The sequence below is a fragment of the Macaca fascicularis genome, chromosome 5 (assembly GCF_037993035.2).
Source record: "Macaca fascicularis isolate 582-1 chromosome 5, T2T-MFA8v1.1".
NCBI classification, from domain to species: Eukaryota; Metazoa; Chordata; class Mammalia; order Primates; family Cercopithecidae; genus Macaca; species Macaca fascicularis.
The window spans coordinates 134,009,167-134,031,970 of record NC_088379.1 but is presented as its reverse complement, the minus strand read 5'-3'; the positions used below and the strand labels follow the sequence as shown (position 1 = coordinate 134,031,970).

The following is a 22,804-nucleotide window of genomic DNA, read 5'->3' as shown; positions in this document are numbered from 1 at the left end:
TGGGAGCCACATCATGGCTTCTGTGCTGGTGGACCATGCCTGACTGGCAGAGAGCTCCAGCAGAGTGGTCCCAACAACCATGCACTAGCCTGCACACTCCCTCTGCACACCGCATCTACCCCTGGACCCATGGCAACTCCCTACATCTGTCTGCTGATACATGTCTGTGTGAGCAGGTTTTGCTTTCCTTGCCCCACCAGCACATGGGAGTATAGTCCACTCCCCTCCAGTAGCTAACAACCATTGCAGACAGAGCCTTGGTGGAAACAGAGCCAGCCAGTCCCACCCTGCCAGCACTCCACTGTTGCACTAATACTTCCATGGGAGCAAAACTAGGCTGCTCAGAGAACAGCAGATTCTCCCCCACACTGAGCGACCACAAAGAGGGCACACAGACCTATGCCTACCAGTGCCCCTCCCCTAAAGCCAGCACCACCACCTGCACAACCACCCACATAGTCACCAGCAGGGGCTCCCCACACCCATCCCAGATGAGTTGCCTCTGCCACTGTGGTTAATTCCCACAGGGAGACAGGCACCCCAGCAGCCACTAGCAGCCTGCCACAGCTGCCGCTACTGCTGTTGCTGACACATGTGAATGAGGACAGATCCCTCTGTCACTGCACCATGAAACACTTTGGCTGACACTACCCATTAGAGTGTAGTGACCAGTGGTCCAGAAACACCTGGAGCTCCCAGCACAGTGGATTTCTAACCTCAGGGAGTGAGAGAACAATGTCGGGGCCCAATACAAGTCCCCAGAGTTAGAGCATACAGTCCAGATATCAGGAGCTGAGCATTGGTCTCCTAATGTCTTTAAGAAATGAAGCCAGTCAGCTAAATCTTCCCTATATGATAATCAAACCCTCAAAGTCATCAAATAGGATAAAAGAAAAAAAAAGCCATTGAAAGGTCAGCAGCCTGAAAGATTGAAGGTGGATAAACCCAAAAAGATGAGAAAGAATCAGTGCAAGAATCCTGACAACTCAAAAAGCCACAGTACCTCTTTTCCTCTAATCAACCACATCACCTATACAGAAAGGATTCAGAACTGGACTAAGATTGTTAAAAATGACCGAAACAGAAATCACAATATGCATGAAAACGAAGATCATTGAGCTACAGGAGTATGTTGAAACCCAATCCAAGGAAGCTAAGAATGATGATAAAACAATGCAGGAGCTGACCGGCAAAAATAGCCAGTATAGAAAAAAACCAACTGACCTGATAGAACTGAAAAACATACTACAAGAATTTCATAATGCCATCGCAAGTATTAAAAGCAGAATAGACCAAGTGGAGGAAAGAATCTCAGAGTTTGAAGACTGGATTTCTAAAACAAGACTATCAGACAAGAATAGAAATAAAAGAATGAAAAGGAATGAACAAAACCTCCAAGAAATGTGGGATTATTTAAAGAGGCAAAATCTATGACTCATAGCGTCCCTGAAAGAAATGGGGGGAAGGGAAGCAACTTGGAAAACATATTTCAGAGTGTCATCCATGAGAATTTTCCCAACCTAGCTTGAGAGGGTAACATTCAAATTCAGGAAACGTAGAGAACCCCAGTAAGACACATTACAAGAAGATCATCCCCAAGACACATAACCATCAGGTTTTCCAAGGTCAAAATGAAACAAAAAATGTTAAAGGCATCTAGAGAGAAAGGTCAGGTCGCCTGCAAAGGGAAGATGATTAGAGTAACAGCAGACCTCTCAGCAGAAACCCTACAAGCCAGAAGGGATTGGGGGCCAATAGTCAACATTCTTTTTTTTTTTTTTTTTTTTTTTTTTTTTTTTTTTTTTTTTTTTTCAATTTAAGCTTCTTTAATGTTGATGAAAGGTATTTGTAGTTCATATAAACCATACTTATGTGAAGGATAGCAGATGCTTCATATAAATTATCACTTTGATATACATATCTTACGGTTTATGAGAAAAGAGAAAAAATAATACATCGGTTTTGCTACATTTTAATCGTTTTTTTAAGGGATTATTTTTTAGTTCTTGTCAGCAACATCAAACAAAAGGTACTGAGTACTCCACAGGGTACAGAGTGCTGCCAAGCACCTTAGAAAAATTACATGACACGGAGAAAATGCGCTTCTTGCTCCTTGAAGAGCTTACAGTCTAGGGATTTGACAACTCACAGTCTTAGGAACTGAGTGAACAATAAAGTAAGGCAAATTCTTCATCCCCTAGAGCTATTGTGGACTGACTCATTTTAGAATTTGGAATTAATCCAATCAAGATGAGAGACAAGACTAAATTTGGCCGAGAATTCGTTCAGGCTCACATAGTTTTTATTAACATCCGTCTAGTAAACAGAATGGACCTAACAGACAACTGAAAGTAAAGACTAGATCTCTTGAAGTGCAAGGGCTAAAACAACTTAATTGTGGTTACTTATTTTAAAAAGCAAACATACTGAATGGTATGACTAGGGTGATTACACTAGTTTAAAAATAGGCCAGGTACTGACACTGCATTCCCCTCATGCATTGCTCATTTAAAATAGTGAATATTAAAATATGTGGGCTTTACATCTAACCCACAGAAAGCCCACCACAAATGTTCTGTGTATCAAATATCCACCTCATGTGTACTATGAAAGTTTTATTTATGCCCCATTAAGTCAAAAGTAAATAGTCAAATTATAGTAAGCTAATGACCTGCATATTTTCATATGGATGAATGTCAGTATATCTAAATAGGAAATAAATGGCGATCCTATCTACCTATATAAAAAAAATAGAATATCTTTCCAGATTTTGCATACTCCTCACTATAAGAAGAGGTATGCGGGTTTTAAGGTTTCACAATCAGTTGTCAGAAAAACAGCAGTTATGCCTGCAGTATCTCGTTAGCATCTGACTCAATTATTTTTAGATTACATGTTTAGAAGACATTGTAAACCCATCTAAAAATTTGTAATTACTTTGAGATGGTTCCAATGTTAACCCTAGAATCATCATCAGAAAGAGTAACAATGTGATGTAGAAGAACAGCTAATCAACATGACTAAAAATATGCTCATTTTCAGAAAAACAATCTGGTCATCTGGAAACAATCACAGCTACAACCTAGGGAACACTCCCATATGGGATACTGATCTGGCCAAGGCACACTTTCTAAGCAGGAAAACTATCAGATCAGGGTGAATTTAGGCCACTTCAGAGGAGCTGCCTATAAACATCCAGACAGACCTTCTTAGGCCGCAGAACTGGTCCAATTCCTCTTAAAGCAGTTTGACACTACCCTACCCACATCAACCCAAAGCTTGAAGTTAAGTCAAAAGAGCATACTGGAGCAAAAGTGAACAGATGTGTAAACTCTAGCACATTCTTATTGCTGTATTAAGTCTGAAGATGAGCACATCCTACCCACAACAGTATTGTTCCAGGAAGCAGGGTAGGAGTAGTGGTAAATTAGAAAATAGACTATTAATTGCACAATTAATAGAAAAGTAAAAACATGTTTCAAAATCTACAATAAACCTGTATCCAAAGGAGTCCTATATGTCAGTGATGTGCTGGACTTTGAATTCTGTGGTACAGCTTTGCATTGGACTCCCTCTGGCCTACTGGTCTGGGTGCGGCTTGCTTCCTGCCTGTTGAAGGGTGAATACGCTACACAGAGCTATGATGGTTTCTACTGAGTGGTAAAATTCACAGAAGTTCCAGGTTCATGATGTCAGGATCATTCCTTGTGCAAAGTTTGATGTAGATGAAGATAAAGTGGTTTCTTGGTCAATAATTGTAATTTCTTTCTTTTAAAGTCAGTGGGTTTCTTGTATAGTTCTATTACAATTGGCCCAGGTTTAATTTCATCCATCTCCATGAAAGCAAAACACTTGGTGCTGGTAAACCTTTTTTTAGGCTTGTAGTGTTTGAATTCAAAGAAGATAGCTGCACCTTTGGTTAATTTTTCAACATGCTTCTGGAGCTCAATGTCCACATTAAAATGAACATATGTATCTTCTTTTCTTGAAGCCACAGGGGTATCTTGCACAGGAGTTAAGTCTATGCCATTCAGATCCTTTACACTAACTGTAATATAGGGATCAATGCACTGCCCAGCATCTTTCAAACCAATTTTCTCAATTCTGATAGTGAGTAACGTCATTCCTGGTTCTGATGGCAACCTTGGTAATAAAGTACCGGGAACTCTAGCAGGAAAAGAATCAGGAGACCCTGCTCCAGCACCACCCTCTTCTTCATCTTCTTCAAATTCCAAATTCTCTTCTTCACCAGGTGCCAAAATTCTTCTTAATGGGACAGGCTGAACATCAAATGGGAATTCTTTATTATATGTAAGAATATTCTTTAGGATTGGTTCTAGCTTCTTCAGGTCCTCCAGTTTAAATTCTTCTTGAGACTGTGTGGACTGTAAAGCTGCACTTCGCAATTCCAAGCATGTTGCAATTTTGCCTATGGTTTTCTTTTGTTCTTCTGTGAATTCAGAATTATTGTGTTGAGCTTGGGCCTCTTTTTGGAGATGTCTTGCTAATATCTGATACTCGTCTATCGCCTCCACCAGCTGGCCCCAAGAGTCGAAGTCGGCGCCTCTCCTAAAACTGGTGCCCCAGCGCTGCAGCAGACTCCGGGTCACCTCCGACATGGCCGGTCCCCACCCCGTCCCCTCCCGCCCCTACCCCAGCACGGCCGGGTTCTAGGGCGCCATCCTCCCCGGGCCTGGCCCCGACATTAACAGGGCCAGGAGGAACCGCTACGGCCACCACCGCCACCCGCCGAGGAGCCGCCCAAGCCCATTTGCCGCCACAGCCAAACTTTGCCTCAACATTCTTAAAGACAAGAAATTCCAAGCCAGAATTTAATATCCAGCCAAAACAAGCTTCATAAGCAAAGGAGAAATAAGATCATTTTCAGACAAGCAAATGCTGAGGAATTTCATTACCACCAGACCTGCCTTACAAGAGCTCCTGAAGGCAGCACTAAATATAGAAAGGAAAGATCATTATCACCCACTACAAAAATACACTGAAGTACACAGACCAGTGACACTATAAAGCAACCACATAAACAAGTCTGCAAAATAACCAGCTGACATGATGACAAGATCAAATCCACAAATATCAATACCAACCTTGAACATAAATGGGCTAAATGCTCAATTAAAAGGCACAATCTTAGCAAACTAATGCAGGAACAGAAAACCAAATACTGCGTGTTCTCACTTATAAGTGGGAGCAAAATGGTAAGAACTTATGAGCACAAAGAGGGAAACAACAGACACTGGGATCTACTTGAAAGGGGAGGGTGGGAGGAGGGAGAGGAGCAGAAATGATAATTACTGAATACTGGGTTTAATACCTGGGTAATAAAATAATATGTACAACAAACCCCCGTGACATGCATTTACCTATGTAACAAACCTTCACGTGTACCCCAAAAGTAAAATAAAAGTTAAAAAAATAAAAAAGTAAAGACACAGAATGGCAAACTGAATAAAGAACCAAGACCCATTGGTATACTGTCTTTAAGAGTCCAATCTAACATGCAGTGACACACATGGACTCAAAACAAAAGAATGGAGGAAAATTTACCAAGCAAATGGAAAACAGAAAAAAAGCAGGAGTTGCAGTCATAATGTCTGACAAAACAGACTTTACACTGAAAAAGAGCAGAAAAAAAAAAAAAAAAAGGCATTACATAATGGTAAAAGGTTCAATTCAATTCTGCAAGAATATCTAACTATCCTAAATATATATGTACCCAACACAGGAGCACCAGATTCATAAAGCAAGTTTTTAGAGACCTTCAAAGAGAAACAGACTCCCATACAGTAATAGTGGAAGTCTTTAACACCACACTGAAAATATTAGACCAGTCATCAAGACAGAAAATTAACAAAGATATTCAGGACTTGAACGCAGCACTGGATCAAATGGACCTGATAGATGTCTATATAACTCTCCACCCAAAAACAACAGAATATACATTCTTCTCATCACCACATGGCACATATTCTAAAATCAATCACATAATCAGAAGTAAAACACTCCTCAGCAAATGCAAAAGAACTGAAATCATAGCAGTCTCTCAAACCACAGCACAATCAAATTAGAAGCCAAAACTTAGAAATTTGCTTAAAACCATACAATTACATGGAAGTTGAGTAACCTACTCCTGAATGACGTTTGTGTAAATAATGAAATTAAGGCAGAAATCAACAAGTTCTTTGACACTAATGAGAACAAAGATACAACATACCAGAATCTCTGGGATACAGCTAAGGTAGTGTTACAAGGGAATTTATAGCACTAAGTGCTCACATCAAAAAGTTAGAAAGATCCCAAGTTAACAACCTAATGTTACAACTAAAAGAACTAGAGAACCAGGAGCAAACAAATTCCAAAAGACAAGAAATAACCAAAATCAGAGCCGAACTGAGGGAGATTCAGACACACACACACACACACACACACACACATATACACACACACACACAAATTCAGAAGAGCAAAGAACCCAGAAGCTGGATTTTTGAAAAAATTAATAAAATAGACCATTAACTAGACTAATAAAGAAGATAAGAGAGAAGATTCAAATACAATCAGAAATGACAAGGAGGATATTACTACTGACACCACAGAAATACAACCATCAGATAATATTATGAACACCTCTATGCACATAAACTAGAAAATCTAGAAGAAATGAATGAATTTCTAGATACATAACACCCTCCTAAGACTAAACCAGGAAGAAATTGAGTTACTGAACAGACTAATAATGAATTCTGAAATTGAGGCAGTAATAAATAGCCTATGAACCAAAAAAGCCCATGACCGGGTAAGTTCACAGCCAAATTCTACCAAATATACAAAGAGCTGGTACCATTTCTCCTGAAACTATTCCCAAAAAAAAAAAAAAAAGCTTATGTATTCCTAAGCAAAAAGAAGAAAGCTGGAGACATCACACTGCCCAACTTCAAACTATACTTCAGCGCTACAGTAACCAAAACAGCATGGTACTGGCACAAAAACAGTCACATAGACCAATGCAACAGACCATAAAACTCATTTTATGAGGCCAACATCATCCTGATACCAAAACCTAACAAAGATACAACAAAAAAGAAAACTTCAGGCCAATATCCCTGATGAACATAAAGACAAAAATCCCTAAGAAAATACTAGCAAACGAATTCCTGCAGCACATCAAAAATCTTACCTACCATGATCAAATAGGCTTTAGCCCTGGGATGCAAGGTTGGTTCATCATATGCAAATCACTAAATGTGTTTCATCACATAAACAGAACTAAAGGCAAAAACTACATGGTATCTCCAATGATGCAGAAAAGGCTTTCATTAAAATTTAACACCCGTCATGTTAAAAAGTCTCAATAAATTAGGTATTGATAGACCATACCTCAAAATAATAAGAGCCATCTATGACAGACCCACAGCCAAAATCATATGGAATGTGCAAAAGCTGGAAACATTCTCCCTGAAAACTGGCACAAGACAAGGATGCCCTTTCTCACTGACTCCTATTTGATATAGTATTGGAAGTCCTGGCCAGGGCAATCAGGCAAGAGGAAGAAATGTAATCCAAATAGGAAGAGAGGAAGTCAAACTATCCCTATTTGCAGATGACAGGATTCTATATCTATAACTACTATCTATAGTATATCTATAGATAGTATATCTATAACTATATCTATAGTCTTGGCGTAAAAGCTTCTTAAGCTGATAAACAACTTCAGCAAAGTCTCAGGATACAAAATCAATGTGTAAAAATTACTACCACTCCAATACACAAAAAAAACAGTCAAGCCAAGAGCTACATGAGTAACACAATCCCATTCCCAGTTGCATTAAATAAATAAACAAACACACAAGCTACTTAGGAATACAGCTAACCAGGAAGGTGAAAGATCTCTTTACAAGAAGAAGTACAAAATACTGGTCAAATAAATCAAAGATTACACAAACAAATGGAAAAATATTCCATGCTCATGTATAGGAAGCATCAGTATTGTAAAAATGGTCATACTGCCCAGAGTAATTTATAGATCTAATGCTATTCCTATTAAACTACCATTGAGATTCTTCACAGAACTAGAAAAAACAATTTTAAAATTCATGTGGAACCAAAAAAGAGTCCAAATAGCCAAAGTAATCCTAAGCAAAAATAAGAAAGCTGGAGATATCATGCTGCCCAACTTCAAGCTATACTGCAGGGCTACAGTAACCAAAACAGCATGCTACTGGTACAAAAACAGGCACATAGACCATTGCAACAGAATAGAGAACCCAGAAATAAAGCCACACACCTACAACTATCTGATCCTCAACAAACCTAACTCAAGCAATGGGGAAAGGACTCCTGTTCAATAAATGGTACTGAGATAACTGGCTAGTCACATGCAGAAGATTAAAACTTGACTCCTTGCCTACATCATATACAAACATTAACTTAAGATGGATTAAAAACTTAAATGTAAAACCCCAAAATATAAAAACCCTGGAAGACAACCTAGGCAATACCATTCTGGACATAGGAGTGGGCAAAGATTTTATTAAGAAGACACCAAAAGCAATTGCAACAAAAGCAAACATTGACAAATGGGATCTAATTAAACTAAAGAGCTCCTGCACAGCAAAAGAAACTATCAACAGAGTGCACAGACAACATACAAAATGGGAGAACATTTTTGCAAACTGCGTCTGACAAAGGTCCAATATCCAACATCTATAAGGAATTTAAATTTACAAGAAAAATCAAACAACCTCATTGAAAAATGGGCAAAGCACATGAACAGTTACCACAAGAAGACACAGATGTGGTCAATAAGCATACGAAAAAAAGCTCAACTTTACTGATAGTTAGAGAAATGCAAATCAAAACCACAATGAGATACCATCTCACACCGGTCAGAATGGCTATTAAAACATCAAAAAATAACAGATACTGGTATGGTTGCAGAGAAAAGGGAATGCTTTTACACTGCTGGTGGGAACGGAAACTAGTTCAGCCACTAGTGGAAAGCAGTTTGGATTCTCAAAGAACTCAAAATAGGAGTGCCATTTAACCCAGCAAATCCCATCACTGGATATGTAACAAACTAATAGAAATCGTTCTACCATAAAGACACATGCACTCACATGTTCATCGGAATACTTATTCACAATGACAAAGACATAGATCAACCTAGATGCCCATCAACAGTGGACTGGATAAAGAAAATATGGTACATATACACCATGGAATACTGTGCAGCCATAAAAAAGAACAAGATCATGTCCTTTGCACGAACACAGATAGAGCCAGTGGTGATTATCCTTAGCAAACTAACAGAGAAACAGAAAAGCAAATACTTCATGTTCTTATAAGTGGGAGCTAAATGATGAGAACACATGGACATGTAGAGGGAAACTACAGACACTGGGGCCTATCAGAGGGTGGACGTTGGGAGAACGGAGAGGATCAGGAAAAATAACTAATGGGTACTAGGCTTAATACTTGGATTGAAAATAATCTCTACAACAAACCCCAATGACACAAGTTTACCTACATAACAAACCTGTACATGTACCCCTGAACTTAAAAGTTAAGTAAAAAATAAATTCAAAAAAATTTTAAAAAGAGACTATGGAACAAAATGTAATGTGAAAATAACTAAAATTCATGTAATTTGAATCCCAGAGAGAACAGGAAAGACAGAAATAATACTTGAAGAGACAATAGCTGGAAATTTTCAAAACTAGCAAAAGTTCTATAGATTAAAGAAACACCATGCATCACAAGCATGATAATGCAAAAACATCTACAGAATCAAAGAAAATCTAAGAAAAATTCTCACAACAGAGATTATTCTCAAGAATAGCAATAAGATAACTGACTTTTCAACAGACGTGATAGAAATCGAGAGACATGGAATATCTTCAAAGTGCTGAAAAGAAAAGAAACAAACTGTCAACTAAGAATTGTGTGCTCAGCGAAATGTTCTTCAAGAAGGAGAGTTAAATACATACATTTTCAGATGAAGACTGAGAAAATTACCATTGACAGAATTAATCCAGATCCCAAAAAAGAAGGAAAAATCATCCTAGAATAAAGTTTGGAACTATGGAAAGGGTAAATATGGGAGAAAATCTAATGAATATAAACTTCTAAAAATAATGATAATGGCTTTAAAATGTTTTAGGAGACTTGAAATATGAGCCAGCAATACCATACATTTAGGAAGAGTGTAAATGGAGTTAAAATATTCTAAGGTTCTTACATTATCCATTAGAAATAGGATACTAATTTATGGTGGAGGGTGGCAGTTCTCAGACATGTTACGATGTTTGGGCTGGGCCCTACAGTAAACTAAAATATTCTATTGCTTCCAAGCTAATGGAGTGGGAAAGTAGAATAATAAAATGTAATTAATTCCAGTTAATAAGCAAAGAGAATAGGAATAAAAAGAGAGATAGGTGTTTTGTTTTTTTAAAGGCAAGGCAGATAGGAAATACTAAGGTAGTTGATATAAACCCAGATACCTTAGTAATTACATTAAATTTTGCTATACTACATGCTATAATTTTAAGACAGTGATTTACCAGAGATTAACTAAATGAATCCACAATTATATGCTTTTAACCAAAGAGATTCGTAAAATACAAGAGTACAGAATGGATGTAAATAAAAGGATAGAAAATACATATACCATAGAACTGCTAACTAAAAACATGCTGGTAATATCAGATATAGTAGAAGTTAATGTGAAACAGATGATTACAGATTAAAAGGCAGTTTTCATAATGATAAAAAATTATGTTTGCTCAAAAGATATGACAGTTCTAAATTTGTAAGCACTCAAAAACAAAGACTCAGAATATAAAATGTGATAGCACTGAATGGCAGAACAGACAAATGCACCATTATAATAGGAAATATGAGCAGGTTGCTCTCAGTAAATAAAATAGCAACCAGAAAATAAAAAGAGTAAGTTAAGATGCAGTATTTGAATAATGCAGTTAAGAAATCTCTTAAGGGACATACATAGAATACTAATACCGAAGACCTTCAAAATATGCATTAAGTACACATGATAGATTTCTGAAATTGACCAACTCAAAAAAAGCAACTCTCAGATTATGAAAGGATTGGATTATGTTCTTTGATGACAGTGAAAATTATGCTAGAAATCAATAACAAAAAGGTAACTAGAAAATCCCCAGCTTTTTCTAAGTTAAGCGGTATGCCTCTAAATGTTACTCAGAGGTCAAAGAACTCACAATGAAAATTAGAATATATTTTCAACTGATTAATAAAGAAAATAACATAACCTCGGCATTGCCTTTAAGGTGATTCTTAGAGGGAAAACTGTAATCTTAAGAGTATGTATTAGAAAAAAAAGTCTAAAAATAATGATGTCTTAGAATTTGCTGAAGAGGTTAGAAAAAGGACAGCAAACTAAACCCAAAATCATATAACACCTCGGGATTGAGCACACTCGGTGAGAGACAGCAAGCATTACAAACACAAGATTAGATACCTATTCCCCAAGTATTCCAGATACTGAAGCAAACAAAATTAAACTATGTATAGGTAGTCCTTCCTTTGTATGAAGTGTAAGATTATAAAAATGACCTTGCAAGCCGAAACTGTACAAAATTATCTTAATAATAAATCGGGGACAATTATGATATTTCTGTGACCTTTAAAATTTTTTTTTTTTTTTTTTTTGAGGCAGAGTCTTGCTCCGTCGCCCAGGCTGGAGTAGCTTGATCTTGGCTCACTGTAACCTCCACTTCCCGGGTTCAAGCAATTCTTCTGCCTCAGCCTCCTGAGTAACTGGGACTACAGGCACGCACCACCACGCCCGCCTAATTTTTGTATTTTTAGTAGAGACAGAATTTCACCATATTGGCCAGGCTGGTCTAGAACTCCTGACCTCGTGATACACCCACCTTGGCCTCCCAAAGTGCTGGGATTACAGGCATGAGCCACCGCACCCGGCTAAAAATTTCGTTAAGACCCTAAAAACAGTCTTACTGTCAGTTATAATTATACTGCTTGTTATAACTACATTTTTAACAAAGAAATACGACACTTTAATTCTCAGTGTTTCTGATATTTTAAAGTACAGTGTACTCAATATTAATTTTACTATTTTTTCATTTCATTTTACAATCAATTTAAAGTATGAGGATAATTGATAGGTTATGATGCAGATAACAATATGATGAAAATGATGGAATATTATGTCATCTTTAAAATATTTGCAGAAAACTTTTTAGAATATGAGAGAATGCATATGTCTCAATACTACAGTTAAAAAGACAGATTATAGCTTTAGCAATACAGTGTGTCATTGGTCTATTTTTCCTTTTTTAAAATTTATTATTATTTTTATATATACTTTATGTTCTGGGGTACATTTGCACTATGTGCAGGTTTGTTACATATGTATACATGTGCCATGTTGGCGTGCTGCACCCATTAATTCGTCATTTACATTAGGTGTATCTCCTAATGCTATCCCTCCCCCCGCCCCCTACCCCACAACAGGCCTCGGTGTGTGATGTTCCCCTTCCTGTGTCCAAGTGTTCTCATTGTTCAGTTCCCACCTATGAGTGAGAACATGCAGTGTTTGGTTTTCTGTTCTTGAGATAGTTTGCTGAGAATGACGGTTTCCAGCTGCATCCATGTCCCTACAAAGGACACGAACTCATCCTTTCTTATGGCTGCATAGTATTCTATGGTGTATATGTGCCACATTTTCTTAATCCAGTCTGTCATTGATGGACATTTGGGTTGATTCCAAGTCTTTGCTATTGTGAATAGTGCCGCAATAAACATACGTGTGCATGTGTCTTTATAGCAGCATGATTTATAATCCTTTGGGTATATACCCAATAATGGGATGGCTGGGTCAAATGGTATTTTTAGTTCTAGATCCTTGAGGAGTCACCACACTGTCTTCCACAATGGTTGAACTAGTTTACAGTCCCACCAACAGTGTAAAAGTGTTCCTATTTCTCCACATCCTTTCCTGACTTTTTAATGATTGCCATTCTAACTGGAGTGAGATGGTATCTCATTGTGGTTTTGATTTGCATTTCTCTGATGGCTAGTGATGATGAGCATTTTTTCATGTGTCTGTTGGCTGCATAAATGTCTTCTTTTGAGAAGTGTCTGTTCATATCCTTTGCCCACTTTTTGATGGGGTTGTTTGTTTTTATCTTGTAAATTTGTTTGAGTTCTTTGTAGGTTCTGGATGTTAGCCCTTTGTCAGATGAGTAGATTGCAAAAATTTTCTCCCATTCTATAGGTTGCCTGTTCACTCTGATGGTAGTTTCTTTTGCTGTGCAGAAGCTCTTTAGTTTAATTAGATCCCATTTGTCAATTTTGGCTTTTGTTGCCGTTGCTTTTGGTGTTTTAGACATGAAGTCCTTGCCCATGCCTATGTCCTGAATGATATTGCCTAGGTTTTCTTCTAGGGTTTCTATGGTTTTAGGTCTAACATTTAAGTGTCTAATCCATTTTGAATTAATTTTTGTATAAGGAGTAAGGAAGGGATCCAGTTTCAACTTTCTACTTACGGCTATCCAGTTTTCCCAGCACCATTTATTAAATAGGGAATCCTTTCTCCATTTCTTGTTTTTGTCAGGTTTGTCAAAGATCAAATGGCTGTAGATGTGTGGTATTATTTCTGAGGGCTCTGTTCTGTTCCATTGGTCTATATCTCTGTTTTGGTACCAGTACCATGCTGTTTTGGTTACTGTAGCCTTGTAGTATAGTTTGAAGTCAGGTAGCATGATGCCTCTAGCTTTGTTCTTTTGACTTAGGATTGTCTTGGCAATGTGGGGTCTTTTTTGGTTCCATATGGACTTTAAAGCAGTTTTTTCCAATTCTGTGAAGAAAGTCATTGGTAGCTTAATGGGGATGGCATTGAATCTATAAATTACCTTGGGCAGTATGGCCATTTTCACAATATTGATTCTTCCTATCCGTGAGCATAGTTTGTTCTTCCTTTTGTTTGTGTCCTCTTTTATTTCACTGAGCAGTGGTTTGTAGTTCTCCTTGAAGAGGTCCTTTACATGCCTTGTAAGTTGGATTCCTAGGTATTTTATTCTCTTTGAAGCTATTGTGAATGGGAGTTCATTCATGATTTGGCTCTCTGTTTGTCTGTTACTGGTGTATAAGAATGCTTGTGATTTTTGCACATTGATTTTGTATCCTGAAACTTTGCTGAAGTTGCTTATCAGCTTAAGGCAATTTTGGGCTGAGACGATGGGGTTTTCTAAATATGCAATCATGTCATCTGCAAACAGGGACAATTTGACTACTTCTTTTCCTAATTGAATACCCGTTATTTCTTTCTCTTGCCTGATTGCCCTAGCTAGAACTTCCAACACTATGTTGAATAGGAGTGGTGAGAGAGGGTGTCCCTATCTTGTGCCAGTTTTTAAGGGGAATGCTTCCAGTTTTTGCCCATTCAGTATGATATTGGCTGTGGGTTTGTCATAAATAGCTCTTATGATTTTGAGATACATTCCATCAATACCTAATTTATTGAGAGTTTTTAGCATGAAGGGCTGTTGAATTTTGTCAAAGGCCTTTTGTGCATCTATTGAGATAATCTTGTGGGTTTTTCTTTGGTTCTGTTTATATGCTGGATTATGTTTATTGATTTGCATATGTTGAACCAGCCTTGCATCCCAGGGATGAAGCCCACTTGATCATGGTGGATAAGCTTTTTGATGTGCTGCTGGATTCAGTTTGCCAGTAATTTATTGAGAATTTGTGCATCGATGTTCATCAGGGATATTGGTCTAAAATTCTGGTTTTTTGTTGTGTCTCTGCCAGGCTTTGGTATCAGGATAATGTTGGCCTCATAAAATGAGTTAGATAGGATTCCCTCTTTTTCTGTTGATTGGAATAGCTTCAGAAGGAATGGTACCAGCTCCTCTTTGTACCTCTGGTAGCATTCGACTGCGTATCCGTCTGGTCCTGGACTTTTTTGGGTTGGTAGGCTATTAATTATTGCCTCAATTTCAGAGCCTATTGGTCTATTCATGGATTCAACTTCTTCCTGGTTTAGTCTTGGGAGAGTGTATGTGTCCAGGAATTTATCCATTTCTTCTAGGTTTTCTAGTTTATTTGCGTAGAGGTGTTTATAGTATTCTCTGATGGTAGTTTGTATTTCTGTGTGTTCGGTGGTGATATCCCCTTTATCATTTTTTATTGCGTCTATTTGATTCTTCTCTCTTTTCTTCCTTATTAGTCTTGCTAGTGGTGTATCAATTTTGTTGATCTTATCAAAAAACCAGCTCCTGGATTCGTTGATTTTTTGAAAGATTTTTTATGTCTCTATCTCCTTCAGTTCTGCTCTGATCTTAGTCATTTCTTGCCTTCTCCTAGCTTTTGAATGTGTTTGCTCTTCTTTGGTCTATTTTTAATGGAAAGTAAAAATTCTGCTAGAAAATATATTACAGAATTAATAATGGTTTTTTTCATAGGACTTGGGGTATCTTTCCTAAAACTTGTTATATTTCTATATTGATCTTTTTCTCTATTAGGTAAACATTTCATATAGGAAAAATAAATATTTTAAAAAACAGCGTTAGATATTTAAAAATAAAAACTTCTGTCTTAACCAATACTTGTAAGTTTTTTAATTAGAGAATAATTTTCAAGCACTGTCTTTTCTTTAGAGAGTAATTAATTTTTTTGTTTCTAAAGTGTTTACCTCCTCAGTTTTATTGTGTTTGATGAACTTTGTTTACAATAAATATGTTCTGACATTAAGATTTAAGTTTTCTTGTTTCAAAGGAGATTCGTAATGTTAGCAAATCATTCATTCACCTCCAAATGTTTTAAGTAGATGGATGTAGTTTATTTTGTTATTTTCACTTTGAAATGTATTTGCTGTATTTTCTGCTTATAGTTATATTAAATAAGAGTGTTTTCTGAAAATGTACCTTTTTTTCTCTTAAGTATTATTTTAAATTAAAACAATCATTCCTTTAAGTTGTACCTTCCTTGCTTTTTTTTTTTTTGTAGTTGTTTTAAAACATGAAATAGCTGCAGTTTACCTTAATGTTAAGATTAAAGTCGAATTTAAGCCTTTCAGTGTTATTGTTGAACTTATATAAGGATGTGCTGAAAAATAAAGTTTCTGATGTGCTGGTTTTATAGCCAGCGACCATTTTCTTCTCTTTGCTTGTTAACTGGAATTAGTAAGAAGTCAGTGAGTTTTGTGAAACACACTGAAGAAAATAGCAAATAACTTTACAAGATGTAATATGTAATTTTCATTTAATTGACTGGATATACGTAGATATTTTAGAATTTTTCTGAATGGCTTGTTTTATTATTTAATAAGGGATAATATCTGAGTTTTACTCTTTTAAAAAATTTTTGAAAAATTTTGAAGAATTAAATCCTCTCTAGGACAAACTGAATGGTGCTTCAATTAATCGTGATTGATTTAATGCATTTGAAATTGTTACATAATCTTTTTATTCTTATAGCACAGTATTTAACGGTATTTAAACACTTCTAATTTTTTATTTGAAGTCTACTTAAAAATGGTTTTGTGTAAAGAGTTGTTGTTGACCCAAATGTTTATTTAATTGACCTCAAAACAGTAATTACTGTTACTAAAATGACTTGAGACTATCATGTTAACTGTTTGTTTCAAAGGTTGCACAGTGAATTAAAAGATGCTGTTGAAAAACAATTGGAGGCCTTTCCCCTTGGCACAGAGATAGGAACTGATACATATGCAGATGATGAAACAGTCAGAAACCTTCAAGAACAATTGCAGCTAGCCAATGAAGTGAGTGACATGTATTTTTTAAAATTATATTCTGAATTAACATACCTTTTAAAAATTCATGTTAATCATTATTTTTGGATAACAAAATCATAAAATTGTAACATGATTTTCTACAGTTTACAAGAATCGTTACAGGTAGCAAAACTTGTAATAAATACTCTCACTGTTATAAATACACTTGCCAAAGACCCTCACTGATTGTCAAAAATGTGTTTAATTAAATCATAAAGCTTTTAACATGATTTTTTTTCTTATGGGAATATTTTTTTCTTTCTTTTTTTCTTTTTTTTTTTTATTATACTTTAAGTTCTAGGATACATGTGCAGAACGTGCAGGTTTGTTATATAGGTATCATGTGACATGGTGGTTTGCTGCACCCATCAACCCATCATCTACATTAGGTATTTCTCCTAATGCTATCCCTCTCCTAGCCACCCACTCCACGACAGGCCCTAGTGTGTGATGTTCCCCTCCCTGTGTCCTTGTGTACTCATTGTTTAACTCCCAGTTATGAGTGAGAACATGCAGTGTTTGGTTTTCTGTTCCTGTGTTAGTTTACTGGGAATGATGGTTTCCAGCTGCATCCATATCCCTACAAAGGACACAAACTCATCCTTTTTTTATGGCTGCATAGTATTCCATGGTGTGTATGTGCCACATTTTCTTTATCCAGTCTATCATTAATGGATATTTGGGTTGATTCCAAGTCTTTGCTCTTGTGAATAGTGCTGCAGTAAACATACATATGCATGTGTCTTTATAAAAGAATGATTTATAATCCTTTGGGTATATACCTAGTAATGGGATTGCTGGGTCAAATGGTATTTCTAGTTCTAGATCCTTGAAGAATTGCCACACTGTCTTCCACAATAGTTGAACTAATTTACACTCCCACCAACAGTGTAAAAGTGTTCCTATTTCTCCACATCCCCTCCAGCATCTGTCGTTTCCTCACTTTTTAATGACTGCCATTCTAACTGGTGTGAGATGGTATTCCATGGTCGTTTTGATTTGCATTTCTCTGATGGCTAGTGATGATGAGCATTTTTTCAGCAAACATATGAAAAAAAGCTCATCATCACTGGTCATTTGAGCAGCTATGTTAAATATATCCTGTTTTCAACTGTAATTTTTTGTAAATTTTATTCATAAGGGAATTTTATTTTAATTTACAATGTTATATCCCAAATGTTTCATATCTTGTATGGGTTTAAATCCCCATTCTTCTACTTTCCAGCTGTGTGATCATAGAAAAAACTCTTGTGCCTCAGTTTCCTCATTTATAAATGGGGGCTACAAATTCTAAATTACAATTGTGATTTGATAATTTTCTGAAAATTCAGTTTTATTTTCTGAAAATTTGGTTTTAAAATTCTACAATTATGAAAGTGATACTTTAGGTAAGTCAGAAGGCTATCTTTAGCTTGATAAGGAACATGTATTTAACACTAATTTATTTTTAATATATGAATGGAAAGAATTTTTAAATGTGATGAAAGAAAGAAATAATGAAAACATGCCGTTTGTTCTAGACGAGGAAAGATTTATAATTGATTTCATACGAGTAAATAGAAATTAATTTAGGCTTATATGTCTAGCACATATGTAAGTTAATAAATTTGCTTATTTATCAATATCGTTATTATCATTACCGAACAGCAAGACTCACAAATAAGAATTAAAATTATGTGCAAAAGGTGCCTTGTAATATAAATATATTGCTTTAGGATCCAATAGCAATAGCACAGTACTAAATACCTAGCTTAATATTTTTAGTTTAAAATATTTTTTCTGTTACAGTATGATTTGTAAAAATCTTTCTAGAAGTCAGTTTGGCAAGAAGAGCCATAGAAATATTTGCACTATTTGATGCAGTAATTAGATGATGACACCACATAGATTTTATGAATTTGTGCTAAAGAGCTGAATATAAAAATTTTTTAATAAATATGTTCATTATAATATTTATTGTAATGAAACATTTGACATAGTTTAAAAATCTTAAATATGGAATCAGTTAAATTGTAGTTTGTCCAAATAATAAGCGTACCATTTTAAAAAATTATGTAGTGTACATCATAATCACTTGAGGGCTTTTTGAAACGTGGATTTCTGCTCTGCCTCCCCATCCCACCACCACCCCAGTTTCTGATTCGAGAAGTCTGAGATAGAGCTCAATAGTTTACATCTCTAACAGTTCTGAGGTGTTGCTGATGATGCTGGTCCTTTAAGAACCACTGCTCTAGGAGAATCTGGGTTGTGTAACTACTAGTCTAGGTGATTTTTGTCATCAGACAGGTCTGGAGAAACAGTGGGACATTTTGAGGTATGAGGCATTTTTACGACCATTTTACTGAAAAGAAAACTTGAGTCTTAAGAAAATGAAGTGAATTATCCAGGACCATTTGGCCAGGAATTAGAGATCACACTCATATCTTCTGGCTCCAGATTCTGTGTTTATCTACAAATTTTAAAACCACTTTTAAAATTTTTAATTTGCCTACAGTTTTGGTGTTTTTTTTTTTTTAAGTTTTAGACAAAACTAATCTATTGTGTTAGGAACACGAGGAAATAGTTTAGGAGAAGAGTATAGTAACTGGAAGAGATCACAAGAGGGGCATCTGGCTTCTAGGTGGTGGTAATAATGTTCTCTCTCTTGAACTGGGTGCTGGTTACATGAGCGCTCTTACTTTGTAAAAATGTACAATTTGTTCATTTTCTGAATGCATGGTATACCTCAGTGTTCTCCAAGGTGCCTTATGTTTTTGTAGGTTACATATCTATCAGTATTTATTGTATTACAAATTAAAACTGAGACTTAAAACAAAAAGTAGGAGCATAAGCACACAGTCCATTAGCCCTTAGAACAAGGATGACCTCACATCATATAAACTCTAGAAAACTCCACTGTACATTTGTGAGAGGATGAGAGTAAAAAGGCAAATAATGTTAACATATTATTCTGAAGATAAATTTGACTTCAAGGACCTTTCAAAGTCTAAGAGTTTCTGTACCACACTTAGATAATACTATGTGCAAACAATAGTTAGTGACCTGAGAAATTTCTCATTATAAAACGGCAAGTAAAAATAGCCCACTATATGGTCCCTAATTTTGTTAAAATAATTACAAAATTCTCTCCCAGCATCACATTTATAAACATGAATGCATCAACATTTAAAAAGATGACTATATCTAGATGTTAGCAGTGTTTATCATCAGGTGGTAAAATTATAGCTGATTCTGATTTTCTCCTGTTTTTCTCTGTGTTTTCCTAATTTTCCACAATGAAAATTTGTTACTTTTATGATCAGGAAAAAAATGTTGTGCTTTACCAGGGGGCAGTTTTCTGCTTCATCAGTTTCTAGGGCTCATACTTTCTTGTGGAACAAAGAACATGGTTTAAGTCTACATCTCTGTTAAGGATTTTAATTTTAGCTAAATCTGAGTAAAAACACAATTTCAAAATTAATACCGTCTTTACACAGTTGTTTTATTTTATGACTTTATAAAGAATTTATTCTATAAAAGAAAAGGATCCATTTGTACTATACAGTAAATAGCCTGCTGATAATTTAATGAGTTATCCAATTTTTTTAATAGGAAAAAACTCAGGCTGTGGAACTCTGGCAGACTGTTTCTCAGGAGTTGGACAGACTACACAAGCTTTACCAGGAACATATGACCGAGGCCCAAATTCATGTATTTGAAAGTCAAAAACAAAAGGTAATCTTGTATTTCATTGTTTTCTTGTATATCGGTAAGAAATTGCACTCTGAAGAAATTGTTTTAGAGGGGAACACCTAAGACTCTACCCTATAGCATTTAGAATTTCTAATCACTTTATTATTTATGTTAATAATATATAGATCTTTGATGGTTACGCTCTTGAAAGGTAAGATAATTAGAGAACTGGACAGTGATCATTTGGTTCTATAATGTCAGCAATGAAAGCTCAATTTAGTGCTAAAAAGCAGCTTTAACATTATTTTGTATAAATAAACCTTCAAAGTTTTTATTTGCTTCATTTCCTACCTGACTTTTAAAACAAAACAAAACAAAATTGTTCATTAGTTTATGGCCAGTGAAGAAACCTGCTCAAATACAATGAGAACACTATGTAAAATCAAAATGTTAATACCCTTAAATGTGACCTGTTACTAAAATAGGTGTCAACTTTATCTACCATAAGTTAATCAGAATATAATTTTACAATAGGAAGCCATCTTAATGGTTATTAAAAGACTTTTTTCTATCCAAAGCAAGAATCATTCTACACTCTTTCAAAGTGGACATGTAGCTTTAGCTTTTGCTTTACACGTCTGTCTATTGACAAGAACTCATTATCTCACAAGACCATCCATTCCATTGGGAAATCTACCTCTTTTATTCTTCTGTTGGTTCTTTTATTGCTAGGTGCATTGAGCACTGTGGAGGAATTCTAATTCTGACCTCTTTTCTATATATTTTGAGAGGCAGCTCTTTAAATAATTTGGTTTTCATACCTCTCTTCAGCTCTCATTTACAGACTTTTCAAATTCTGGTTTATGAATATTCCTATTATTATAATTATAATTAGAAATGTCTACCTAAAGAGATTGTAAAAATACTTGCATGATGCTTTACAGTTTACAAAATGATTTTTCTATGCATGCCCTGGCTTGAAAAAAAGTTCACGCGTAATCAATCTGATTTGTTGCTTTTACCTCTGAGATTTAAAAACCATTTTTTCATATTAAGTTCTTTGATTGCTGTTTCCTCATATAGGTCAGTCAACTAAGCCCACAAAGTTGGGTTTTTGTTTTGTTTTCACCTGAATAATATCATTCTTTTACTATAGCTATATAGTTTGATGGGTCCTTATACGAGACTTTACGAATAACACTTCATTCTTTTTTCCCTGGTTATCTATTTAATTCTGTCATTCAGTATATTTACAGCCTCTCCCAACTTTTTGTCATCTGTACAAATAATGTTTAATAGAATCATAACAGCTAATCAAACAATTTTTAAAATGTGGGGCATGAGAATTTTTTTAAAAAGGATGGGCAGTGACTCCTGTGCCATGGTTTGTATTATAGGTTTTGAGTAGGTTTGAAAGTGACATTCCAGTATTGGATAAGGTCTCTCTAGCATTTAGAATTTCTAATCACTTATAATTTTTTATGATCTATTTCTTCGAGTTTTAAAATAATATTTAATAATTGATTTCTAGAAATAATTATTTGACATAAACAGCTACATTTATTTCAGCATTGCCACTTTAATTTTTTAATCATTTAAAAAATTTATTAGTTTTTCAACTACTAATTCACACAGTAGTAAGAAGAAACACTGCCAATTTTATCTAAACTTAAGCATAATGATTTTAGACTTGATTTTAGTTTAATTTTAAATATGGGTTATAAACAACAAAATGCTATTTATATACTCCCCTTACCTTCCCACTGTAGGATCAGCTTTTTGATTTTCAACAACTGACCCAGCAACTTCATGTTACTAATGAGAACATGGAAGTGGTAAGTATACTTACTTACATAAACTAGAAATTGTCCCTATAAATAATCATATTTATTTATGTTGATATAAATCAATAACAAGAAAGCATGCTGCATGAAATTAGATAGGTAGTACTCTTTTTTCTTTTGCTTTTGCTTTCTTATTCAATAGCATGACGTAGTTTACAGTACCTTTTAGATATCTAACATCTCTCTGAAATATATCTTAATCTGGAAATCCTCTTAGGATTCTTAGTAAGGTCTCCTTAGACTAATCTAGACAGTGAGCTCCTCAAGAGTAGAGCACATGCTTAATTTTTTTAATTTCATCTGACATACTGCCAGGTATTTAATAAGAATAGTGTAATTGTTTAATAAATAGCCCATTTCCTAAAAAAATTTTGGGAAACTAAGGACCATGTATTGGTATGATACTCCTAAATTTCCCTATAAGTTCTTCCTAAAATAAATAGAATTAGTCTTCTCAATTCTGTTCTTT

General features: G+C 35.4%; 1 protein-coding gene and 1 pseudogene across 14 annotated transcripts in view; one reads left to right on the top strand and one right to left on the bottom strand.

Annotated features, from left to right (window-relative positions):
• Positions 1-22,804, top strand: part of SCLT1 (sodium channel and clathrin linker 1) — a 205,825-nt gene that overhangs the window by 73,939 nt on the left and 109,082 nt on the right. For all 14 annotated transcript variants that reach the window (XR_012435099.1, XR_012435096.1, XR_012435095.1 and 11 more), the window contains 3 exons: positions 16,672-16,807; positions 20,411-20,533; positions 22,261-22,326. Coding sequence is in view for 8 of the 14 variants with exons in the window: in XM_074040461.1 (XP_073896562.1) it covers positions 16,672-16,807; positions 20,411-20,533; positions 22,261-22,326 (325 nt within the window). In the remaining 6 variants the exon portion in view is untranslated. The remainder of the gene's footprint in view (positions 1-16,671; positions 16,808-20,410; positions 20,534-22,260; positions 22,327-22,804) is intronic.
• LOC107129853 (axin interactor, dorsalization-associated protein pseudogene) lies at positions 1,957-4,794 on the bottom strand (annotated as a pseudogene).